The sequence below is a fragment of the Schistocerca piceifrons genome, chromosome 7 (genome assembly GCF_021461385.2).
Source record: "Schistocerca piceifrons isolate TAMUIC-IGC-003096 chromosome 7, iqSchPice1.1, whole genome shotgun sequence".
In the NCBI taxonomy this organism is placed as follows: Eukaryota; Metazoa; Arthropoda; class Insecta; order Orthoptera; family Acrididae; genus Schistocerca; species Schistocerca piceifrons.
The window spans coordinates 281,892,810-281,905,228 of NC_060144.1; the positions used below are offsets into that span (position 1 = coordinate 281,892,810).

Here is a 12,419-nt window from a genome sequence, read left to right on the forward strand (position 1 = left end):
CTCTCTCTCTATCTCTCTCTTTTAACACTATCCTCCGTATCTGCCACAAATCATATCTGTAATAGCACTCCCTTATCCACGACTTTCTTTAATTAACTATATTAAGGGCCTATTTTATTTTGATTTTATTATTATTCGTATCAGTACTGTGCTCTTGTGTTGAAGGCGTTGCCGTATACCCTTCGTAAAGATTCATAGCAACATGTCTTAAGAACAAATAAACCACTATTCTCTTTAATTACCCACCCTCCATCTTTTAGTGGTGCGACGTGTAAATCCAAACTTGATCCCTTCCGTTATGTTTAACATGTTCCAACGATGTGACGAATTTTTTAGAAGGGAGAATAATGCCTGTGATGCCTTTAGATCATTCCAAGTGTTAGCAACAACCATTGAGCTTCTGTACTAATATTATAGTTAGCCGTTGTGTGTAGGAGGTTATTGGATATATTCAGTGGAATAGCTTCAGATATTTTGTAAATTCAGATATCCAACATAAGCCCAGTAACACGTAAGCACTCCTCGATAACTTTATACGAATATAATTTTCTGTGAAACAGTCACCTGTTATTTGACATTCCAGCCTACTCTTCCCTTTACAGTTGCGAAGGTTGTAAATACCGTGTGTCCCATGAATGTTACAACCAACTTCTGGGAGGGGACGGGGGGGTAGGGTGTAGATGGTAACTTGAGGAACAAACGGGGAATAGGAAGTCCTGTCCGTTCAAAAAGTGGTTCAAATGGCTCTGAGCACTATGGGACTTAACATCTATGGTCATCAGTCCCCTAGAACTTAGAACTACTTAAACCTAACTAACCTAAGGACAGCACACAACACGCAGCCATCACGAGGCAGAGAAAATCTCTGACCCCGCCGGGAATCGAACCAGGGAACCCGGGCGTGGGAAGCGAGAACGCTACCGCACGACCACTAGATGCGGGCTCTCGTCCGTAAGCGTCATCCAACGGCGCTACAAAGTGTCGAAGTAATCGAAGTGATAGTCACCGATAGGCCACCCCTCTAGCAGAAAACGTGACTCTGCACTGACGGACCGAATTGAGAAAGTCTCCAAATGTTGTCTGTTATTCAGTGATCGCGACTGATTGCCATGATCACCAGTGGCGCAGCTAGCTGCTGCGTACATAGGCCCTGCCTCCTATGAATGTGATGCTCTGTTTCCTCAGTAGATGACGGTTTTCGATATCGGTTTCCATTCACAGTTAATTTTCCTCATTGAATCCTCTAAAACTTCCAGCGTTTTAGACTCACGGGAGAAAAATAAACAGAAGACGGAAACCTGTGTCCGGAGCCGTCATCCATGAAGGCAACAGAGCATCGCATTCAAAGGAGACAAGAACGGTACACACAGCACTACCTCAGTCTGCTCCACTGGCGGTCGTGGCTATCAGTCGGATCACTGAATAACAAACGTCACTAGGAGACGTTCCGCATATGGCCAGCCAGCCTACAAAGCCACATTTTCTAGCCTAATGACACGCGACGGCGCCTATAACTTCAGTGCTTGTAGCGTCGTTGGTTGACATTTTCGGAGACGGTTCCTAGGCTCGAATTTTTCCTCAAGACAACCTCTACAACCCTTAGAAGTTCGTCGCAATATTTCTTGGACACCCTGTATATGTGTATTTTTCAAACATTCCCCTTAGAACTTTTATCATTAGAACTACACGTGTAAATTCCTATAGGACCAAACTGCTGAAGTCTTCGGTCCCAGAAGTACTTGTCTCACTGACTTATATTAAAATTGGTAGTACAGTAAACTTTCCTTTCTGTATACATCGGAAGCATACTTGTTTTGTAAATAAACCGCCATTTCCTGCTCCCACTTAATTTATATTTCCCAAACTCGTTTCGCCTTTTTCTTGCTCTAAGGCATGATCAGTGGTACCTATAACGATACAGTTTTGTTATTTTTAGATTATCAAGCAGTTCACGCCGCGATTTTTTACGTAAAGAAGTAATTACTTGCTCATCTGGTCTGGAGTTGCACAACCACTTTATTACCGGTAATAAAGTGGTAGTGCGACCTCAAGACATTAAGCAACTACTTGTTTACATAAAAAATCGCGACTTGAACTGTTTGATAATCTAAAAACAATAAAACTGTATCGTTAAAAATGCCACTGATGATGCCTTAGAGCAAGAAAAAGTCGAAACACGTCTGGGAAGTATAAATTAAGTGGCAGCAGGAAAAGGTAGTTTTATTTACAAAACAAGTATTTCTGTGCTTGCTGCGGAGAATCACCACGCAAACAAACTTGTTATCGGAAGCATACTTTAGAAAACAGTTCTAAGTTTAACAATAGCACTTCAGGTTATTTTTCCTGTTTCTTTTATTTATTTATTTATTTTCTGCCCACCCCTGTCCCTAAATGCAGAAACTTGCTACTTCGTTCTATAATTTCATAGTTATGTTTTACGTTTTTCTTTTCTTAGTGAACGAGTCTTGTATTCTGTAAAATTTGGAGTCTATCGTTACCCTGTGACATTCACAACGTAATGCCTGCTGAATAACAATCTCATTATCGCCACCATAAATGTCCGTGACCTTCATCATTGAGAAAGCCATCCCAACATCAATATCTGAACGACAGAAAACAAAAAAACTATTTATCTTCAGCACAAAACGAATTGTTAGCATGATATAGATCCACATGCATATTCACTGATACATTGATACCCGGAAGACTCGTATCGGTTATTGCGTGCCTTTCCTGCTTTGGATAAAAACACCTTTACTGTACAAGACAGTTCCCTCATATAGAGTCAAACCCATATTCTACCAACGTTGGAAAAATGTCGAAATACTGGCTTGATACATTTGTTTAGAATTTATCTGAAGGGGGAACTGGTAGATAAACTGCTGTTTTGAAGGTATGTGCAGTGTAGAGTCATGTTTCTGCATTTATGAATGGTTATGGATAAGGAGTAACGCACAATTCTAGGAAAGGATCAAGGTGAAGGTGCAATCAAAATTTTAATCTGATAAACGGCTAATATTCTTTCCTTCTCTTCTTTACAGGGGCAGATGGTGTACATCCCAGAAACAGATCTCGTTATTTTCTTATGTTATCCGAGTGTAATGAATCTGGATGATTTAATAAGGTAATGTCACTCTTGTGAGGTATAAATTTATACATAGTTAGTATATTTCACTGGTGAATATATATATATATGAAAATTTTTATGTCAACAAATTTTTAATTATTAAGTATGCAAATAAACCGATTTCATTTTTACTTTTTAGGTATGCAAAGACATTGATTTATAATTCTTACAAATCATTCAAGTCGTGTGACTAGGGCCCCCCGTTGGGTAGACCGTTCGCCTGTTGCAAGTATTTCGATTTGACGCCACTTCGGCGACTTGCGAGTCGATGGGGATGAAATGATGATGATTAGGACAACACAACACCCAATCCCTGAGCGGAGAAAATCTCCGGCCCAGCCGGGAATCGAACCCGGGCCTTTAAGATTGACATTCTGTCGCGCTGACCACTCAGCTACCGGGGGCGGACATCATTCAAGTTAGAGATAAAAACTTTTGTATAACTTCTTCCTTGTGGCTGTTGCTATAAGTCGGTGTGGGTTTTACAGAAGGAAGAGAAGTCTGCTTACGTGTACCAAGCTGTCTGATATGCCTCAGACTGTCTTCACTGAGTATTCATAACGAACTCAAAAAATAATAAAAAAAAACGTCGGCAGATCGTTACTGCTTTTAAGATTCCGATGGCTCCAGGAGACCAGGGCTGTGTTCTCTGATATAAGGAAAATTTACATTGTGTGTTTTTCACTTTTCAGCTTTTTTTGAATGAGTGGAAGAGGAGTAAATTTATAATTATGGCAGTGACAGGACAAAACTGCGCTAGTTTTTCGGCGCACTCGGGTTTTACTTCAAACTCGTAAATACACTTTCGTGAGCATGTGCATCATCTTAGTGAAAGACATTTTTCCTTATGCTTCCTGTATCTCTTCTGTCGTACCTTTACGTCCAGTTTGTACAGAACTCCTGTTTCGTAATCGTCAATTATGTTTTATCCTTTTCAAGACAGTCGGTTAGAAAACTGCAATTAGCGTTCAGTAAAACACTTGCAGTCTACTCAAAATTAAATTTACGTTTTCCCCTCCTGTTTTACTGTGCCACAGGCTTCTAATATCACTCTCATTGCTGATTTGTCTGTGATGAATTGACCCGCATTTCACTCACAGTAATAAATCTTTAAACCTGTCCCAGAAACTTCGTTTTCGAATTTCCTTGTCGCTAATGTTCAACAAACACGGAATCTATAACAAAGCTTCTTCGTAGTTCACGCTTTATCTGAAATACTCCTGCATTCGTTCTCAGGATATACTTACGGCTTCAGTTATTGTATACACATTTAATCGACTATTATCCTAAGGGAAGTAAATACCCTGACCGGAAGCTGGATCAGAAGTTCTATTGAAGCCTCCGTCACACTGATATCCATATTCAACCACACCTCGCTCTCTAATCCGTTAGTACAAAACGTTTCGACACTGGCTTCATAAAAAATAGGTAAAAGTTAAGATAGTTCTCCTACTGCTTCATAGGTTCTACACATTTTTGCCCCACTTGAGTACAGCGCACGCTACGTTTCTACAACCACGTGAAATTGACCGGATAGTCAATTTTTATAATGACGTTCAACTCGCGAGTCACATACACACCTTCTTGGGGAATCATCAGAGATCTGTTGTTCTCTTTGTTGTTTTGTGGTAGGTCCTTACTGATAACGTGAAGTCTCGTCACCCCACGATGATTTCTTTCTTTTTTTTTCAGAAATTGAATTGTCCGCGTTTTATATTGCCCTCACGTCGCAGCAGACGTTTACGCGTCTTTGTTTTTGTTCAGGACTTAAGGTATGTGGGGCAAACTTCGCACACACTTTTCCCTTCTTCAAAACTTTCTGGAGAAAGCCTTGAATACTTGATTTAGATGCGTCCTGTTCGTTTGCTCCATTGCTCTTTGTGACACAACAACGTTGATGTACTACGGCCACATGTCCGCTACTTAACATTGTCAGCTCACAATTGACTGGTGGAAAGCTCTTCTGTTATTTACAGTCGTTGGTACTAGGGGCCTTCAACAAGTAAGGCAAGTCAGTTCTTTCTGAAAGCAGGTTGTTTTCATTGAGGACTCAAGTACATCATATTATTCCCCACTCTTTTGGCTACGAAACCCTATTTTTCAACATAATCTCTATTCAATGCGATAGCCTTACGCCACCTTACTGGGAGCGCCTGTATGCCCGAATGGTGTCACTCTACTGGTCGACTCCGGAGCCAACGTCTTTCTGCATTAACAACCTCACTGTCATCCACGTTCTGCTCCTGACGAGTGCAGCCTTCATTGGGCCAAACGGATGGAAGTCGCGAGGTGCAAGATCTGAGCCTTATGGTGGATGAGGAAGAAGGGTGCGAAGACTTGTGTGAGGCCAACGAGGAGGAGACGTTTGTTTGCATTTTTGTGGCTACGAGCACGCTGATGTCTTCTCTTCGGTTTTCTGAGGATGTGTGCGGCTGGCAGGCACGCACGAGATCGGACAGATTTGTGCGACCTTGTTGCGATGGTGATAGACGCCCCACCCAACGGCTCACCATGATTTTCTTCACTGCCATATCTCCTTAGAGAATCTGCAAACATCTATGAATATCTTATATGCTCTGGTTTTCCGCCAAAATAAACACAGTGACAGCTTTCTGCTTGGAACGAATCGACGTTATACATGTCATTTTGTAGGTACGGATAGTATCCCAACAGAATGTATCGTTTAAACTTACGAAGCATGTGAATACAACGGAGAAAGATACTGCAACCATTAACATAATAACAGAAAATCAATGACCACACCTTTACAGAAATTTATCGTATGATGAAGATAGTGAAGAAAGATTCTCTATAAAAGCTCATAACTGTATACATTGAACAGACCTAAAAGAATTAAAAGAAGATCTGAACTAATCAAATATGCAGGAGTCATTTTAGAATTTTTCTTCCTCTAATTTTTAAATATGTTTTGGAAGAACTGTTCTGTACTTCAAGAATGGAACACAGACAAAGTATTTTCTATATGTAAAAAAGGTAATAGGAAAGATATTGGAAATTACTGACGTATAAGTTTACTAAACGCAGGCTATAAAATTAATGAGAAAATTCTTATTCAATCCCTACAAACTGTCACTGATGCAATAATCTCAGAAGAACAGGCTTCAGAAAGGGACTTTCATATAATGATATATTTATAATAAGACATATTATTGAAAACGTCGGAAATTGGGCTTATAAACGCATTTAACATTTACTGATTTTAAGAAATTGTTTGATAAGTAAGAAGACCTCTTTTGTGGAAAATATTGGAAATAAATGGTTTTCCTAAGCATTTTATTAATACCATGGAAATAGAAAAATAGGCATAAGTTCCGTTTCGAAAATATCTGATGAAACTTTAATAAACCAAGGGTTCGACAAGGGTGCGATTTATCACCCACTTTGTTTAATTTATATATTGACGACAAAGGTATGAGGCGGAGAGACGAAATATTGCTAGGTACTAAAATAGGATCTAGCATACCATTAAATACTCTCTTGTATGCTGATGATCAAATAAGTATTAATTATACAGTAAACAGAAAAATAAGACAAAGATAATGGCTTTCAAAGGAAAGAATCCAGTCAGATCGAAAAATAAGAAAATTAGAACAAGTACCCCACTTCAGTTCTCTAGAATGTGATATTAGTTTTATCTATGACAAAGACATTGAGAAGAAGGTTAATAAATATCAAGCTATCTGCGGAACAGTTGGAAGAACTTCGGGAAGAAAAACGAGAAAAGAGACACAAATGAAATTCTGTAAAGTTATGGTTGTACCTACTCTTGTAAATGGTTCAGAATCATTGACAGTAACAAAAAGAGGAAAATCTCGTGTACAAGCCGGAGAGATGAAGCTCATGAGATATATAAGAGGTTATAACAATATGGATAAAATAAGGAATGAAAGAATATGACCATATTTTTTTTTAAAAAAAAAAGACTTTTCAGTTAATGACAAGATAGAAGAGAATGGACTAAAATGGAAGTATCATGCCAAAAATGATAATGAATTATCGGCCGACTGGAAAGAGAAAACTAGGTAGACTTCGTAGGAGATGGATGGTAAATAGAGACCAGAACAGATGATTTCAAATCTAATCCATGGAAGGAGAAGATTATGATTATGCCCCCCCCCCCCCTATCGGAACATCATGAAACTCTAGGGGCTGAAGCGGGAGTGTTCCACGAAGTCCCACAACGATTTCCCCATTTTTTGAATAGAAACTGTCCGAGAAAAAGTGTTGCACTTCTCATCGAACGCATCTTATAGCTGCCACCGTCGTTACTGCGCTTACGTCGATTGTATGACAGGAATAAAATCAATGTAGGATGTTTTTGGATGGATGGTGTACGCCTGGAGTTTGATTTGAAAGACTGATTGTACGTGTGTTCGGTGTTGTTCTTTAAGGCGATTCGTAAATTCGTGCTGATATGTTCTCATGTCACTTCTAAAAGCAACGTTAGCTCTCCACTGCATTCCTGCCAACGACTTGGCGTAATTCTTTATTTTCACATCCACGCAGTTCACGAGAATCATCTCTCTAATTTGAAAGGGCTGTGACACAAAATTCTGCACAATGTCTCTGTATTTTCATCCATTATTACGATTCTGATATTTTCATCAGGCGAATCACCATCATTGAATGTATACTAGCGTCAGAATTCAGCCACCCATTAACAACTGTTGAAAATGAAGGTGCGGTCTCTTTTAAACAGTTAAACAGCTGCTCGGAATTACAATTTACCTACTTGGTGAAGCACACACAACACAGCTACGCTGATGAGCCAAAAAATTATGGTCAACTGCTTAATTACCTGCGGTCCACTTTCGGAACGCAATAGAGCAGCAATTCTGCATTTCATGTAGTCCTTACAAGATTTCTGGAGGTATGTGGCACCATATGTATAATCAAATGTCACTTACGTTCCCTAAATTACGTGATGGTGGTTTCTGGATGCGGAGCTAGCGTCCTATAACGTCCCACTTGTATTCCACAGGGTCCAGATCATGCAAATATGGTGACCAGGACACCAACACGAGCTGACCATACCAGCACAATTCTAATCTTTTGTCATCGACAGTTATCTGAATGGAAGATGCCATTGCCGTCGGGGAGGACATCAAGTACAAAGGGATACAGATGGTCCGCAATAATATTCATGTAGTCCCCATCTGTCGCAGGGCCTTTGATACTATCAAAGGTCCCACTGAAGTCCAGGGAAATGTCCCGTACAGCGTGCAAAAATGTTCAAATGTGTGTGAAATCTTATGGCACTGAACTGCTAAGGTCATCAGTCCCTAAGCTTACACACTATTTAACCTGAATTATCCTAAGGACAACCACACACACCCATGCCCGAGGGAGGACTCGAACCTCCGCCGGGACCAGCCGCACAGACCATAACTGCAACGCCTGAGACCGCTCGGGTAATCCCGCGCGGCTACAGCGTACACCATTTGTCCAAAAAGTTCCTGGCATATAACTGTCATCAGGATAGTAACTACAGCGGCAGCTTAAACCAAGAACTATAAACACATATGTGCATTCGATCTGACAATTGTGAGCTGGCAGTGTTAAGTAGTGAACGAACATCTGTGGCGTGTCAACGTTGTTGTGTCACAAATCGCAGAGGAGTAATGTCTCCAGGCCAAGTGTTCAAGACATTCTCACGATATTTTGAAGAAGAGTGAAGAGTTTACATAGTTTTGCCCACACACCTCGACTACAAATTAAAAACAACATGCTTTGAAGCTTGCCACTACTTGAATGAAACGAAAATTGTGGACAATTTGATGTGTCGACAGAAGTGCCGACACAGTGTTATTTTGAGGGGGCCGATAGGCACGATATAAGCTCACGCAGAATATCTTGAAGTCTGAAACAGGACGCTCAATGAATTGCTATAAAGAAAAGTACGTTGCTTTGGGAATACTTTTTAATCCTTGTTGTATACATCGTTCTTGATGAGACATTTCATACGATAACTATCAAACTATGTAAGGCTAATGGCGCCTTGCTAGGTCGTAGCCATGGACTTAGCTGAAGGCTATTCTAACTGTCTCTCGGCAAATGAGAGAAAGGCTTCGTCAGTGTAGTCGCTAGCAAAGTCGTCGTACAACTGGGACGAGTACTCGTCCGTATCTCGAGACCTGCCTTGTGGTGGCGCTCGGTCTGCGATCACATAGTGGCGACACGCGGGTCCGACATGTACTAAATGGACCGCGGCCGATTTAAACAACCACCTAGCAAGTGTGGTGTCTGGCGGTGACACCACACAATTATTTCTTCTGGAAAAGTTATCACGGATAGGAGGCTTAATGTTATCGACATGAACCTATCACTAGACGACAAAGTGCAGAAATTCACAAGAAAGATCAACGGTGTGACTATCTAACAAACGTTCAAGCCAGTGTGACACACGAGTTGAACAAGGTCGCAAATAAGTCTTTTCATAACAGTTTGTCATGTAGGAATGTTCTGTACGTTGTACTCAACAAGGGACGGTGTGTGGGAGGACGGTCTCGAACACCTGAAGATTTAATTCCACAATCTTAACTCTTCTCTTTCTTTTACTAATCCAGCCTCGAAACTTTTTGTAATGATGGGGTAATACTCCAGCCATCAGCCTCCATTCGTGGCAAGGTTCACGTTTCGAGAAGCCATTCGCTCGAATGACAATAGTAGCACATACACAACCAGAGCAGCTTCGCCGTTTCCGAGATTCTCGTCACCAGGCGCCGGGACATAAAAGTCTGCGTTTTGAAAATGCCGTTTACGTCACTCAGTTTCCTCATTTGCAGCGCTGAACGTTGATAGAATGATGTCCCACTCGTCTCTTTTCACTTACATACTGTACTTATAGCGCCATATGGCCGAAAAGCCATCAGTTGGTATTCAATAATAAGGTGGGCCGTGGGCAGTTATCAGTGTACTTTTAAAAGAAAAAGCCAGGCAGTACATGGAAGACTCAGTTTTGAAATATTTTAGTCAGATTAAGCTTCATCTAACAACCTCTTGTGAAATAAGGAAAATTATTAAATTTTTGAAAAATAAATGTTCTGTTGAAGTAGATGACATCTCTAACAAGTTATTAAAACAATGTGGAGCAATTAGAGCTGATGTTTTGAATCACATATGTAATGCATCAGTGACTCAGGGTATTTTTCCAGACAGGTTAAAATATGCCATTATCAGGCCTCTCTACAAAAAGGGGGAATTCACACACGTCAATAATTACCTGCCAGTATCCTTGCTTACAGCATTTTCAAAAACCTTTGAGAAAGTAATGTACTCAAGAACGGTTAGCCATCTCAACAGTAATGGTATACTTAGTAAATCACAGTTCGGATTTCAGAAATGCTGTTCCACTGAGTCAGCGATATACAATTTCACTGTCCACATAATACAGTCTTAGATAGTAAAATATCACCAGTAGGAATATTCTGTGACTTATCCAAAGCATTTGATTGTGTGAACCATGACATTATGTTGGAGAAATTACAATTCTATGGTATAAATGGAACAGCATATGAGTGGTTTAAGTCATATCTACAGAACAGGAAGCAAAAAGTCTCTTTACATGCTTCAAGTGATTCAAAGGAGTTTGCCACTTCATCTTACTGGTGTGAAATTACATTAGGTGTTCCACAAAGTTCGATCATGGGTCCTGTCCTGTTCTTGATATATATGAATGACCTCCCTTCTTATGTGAAACAAGATGCTGAACTGATACAAGCATAATTATTAATCCAGTAAAAGCAAGTCCGATAGAAAATGATACGAATAAGGTCTTTGGAAAAGTTATTAATTGGTTTTCTGCGAATGGGCTTGCTCTGAACTTTGAAAAAACACAATACATCCAATTTTCTGCTGCAAAAAGTATAATTCCTTCAATAAACATAACACATCAAAAGAAGTCAGTAGCCAGGGTAGAGCATACTAAGTTTTTGGGTGTACGTATAGATGAGAATCTTAATTGGAAAATTCATATTTTGGATCTCCTAAAGCGACAAGGTTCAGCAGCTTTTGCAATCAGAATAATTGCCAATTTTGAGGATGTAGAAATTAGTAAGCTAACATACATTGCATACTTCCACACTCTGATGCCATACAGAATAATATTCTGGGGCAACTCAACACTTAGGCAAAAGGTATTCACTGCTCAAAAGAAAGAAGTTAGAATAATGTGTGGGGTTCATAGTCGCACATCTTTTAGGCATCTGTTGAAAGGGTTAGGAATTATTACAACTGCTTCACAGTAAATTTACTCAGTAATGAAATTTTTTCTCAACAACATGGACCAGTTTCAAATCAACAGCGACTTCCATGATTACAATACCAGAAAAAAGAGACCTACACTATCCTTTACTTAACCTATCTTTGGCACAGAATGGGGTAAATATGCTGCTATAAAACTTTTTGATAAATTACCAGATGAAATAAAATGTCTGACAGACAGCAGTAATAGTTTCAAAAACAAATTGAAATCATATCTCCTTGACAACTCCTATACCATAGATGAATTCTTGAATATGAGTAAATAAATCTGGAGATATAATACATGCATTTTGTGCCATTTAAGGGAATGGGATAGATAATATAAATATTTAGGTATAACACTATAATGTAAACCAAAAAGAAGAAAAGAACTTGTTTCCTGTGCGCATTTCTTGTGCATTTAACACGTTCCACATCATAACGGTTTTCCATGCTATTGATCAATGGAACACGTAACTAACTAACTAAAAGCCATATCGAGCAAATCACTTTGCAGTTCTAGTCGACACTTGACTTGCGTTGTTGTGGATTTTGCATGATCGCAGCACAAACGAAAGTTAGTTGGTATCGTCGTCATATCTAAGACGTTTTCTTCCTACCCTAATATTTTCCCTTACAATATCTTTGCTGTGTGAAGACCTCCTTACCTCTACCAGCTTGAAGTAACCGAGCAGATATTAATGCACTGATGGGAAAAAATCGGCACACCAAAAAGGAGTCGTGCATCACAAAAGAATGTTGGTAGGCGTGTTTCTACAGCTCAGAGATGTCTATTAAAATTCGCTTCAGTCGCATAAGAGTGGTCTTTGTAGCGTCATCATGAGAATACAAGTCAGGTTTGCTCTAAATACAAGTCGTAACGATCGTGATTTTGGACGTGATGAGTTGATGTTAGTCAAGAAAGCTTTTAAGGCGACAAAGATGCCATTATGAACAGTTCACTGACTTTGAACTAAACCGTCTGAATGCTAGAAACACTGGATCTTCTCGTAGAGTAATGGTCTGGGGT

General features: G+C 39.8%; 1 protein-coding gene across 1 annotated transcript in view; it reads left to right on the forward strand.

Moving 5' to 3' along the window:
- LOC124805068 (guanylate cyclase soluble subunit beta-1) overlaps nucleotides 1–12,419 on the forward strand; it is a 214,547-nt gene that overhangs the window by 127,142 nt on the left and 74,986 nt on the right. Inside the window, exon 9 of the mRNA XM_047265492.1 lies at nucleotides 3,042–3,124. Coding sequence (XP_047121448.1) covers nucleotides 3,042–3,124 — 83 coding nt within the window. The remainder of the gene's footprint in view (nucleotides 1–3,041; nucleotides 3,125–12,419) is intronic.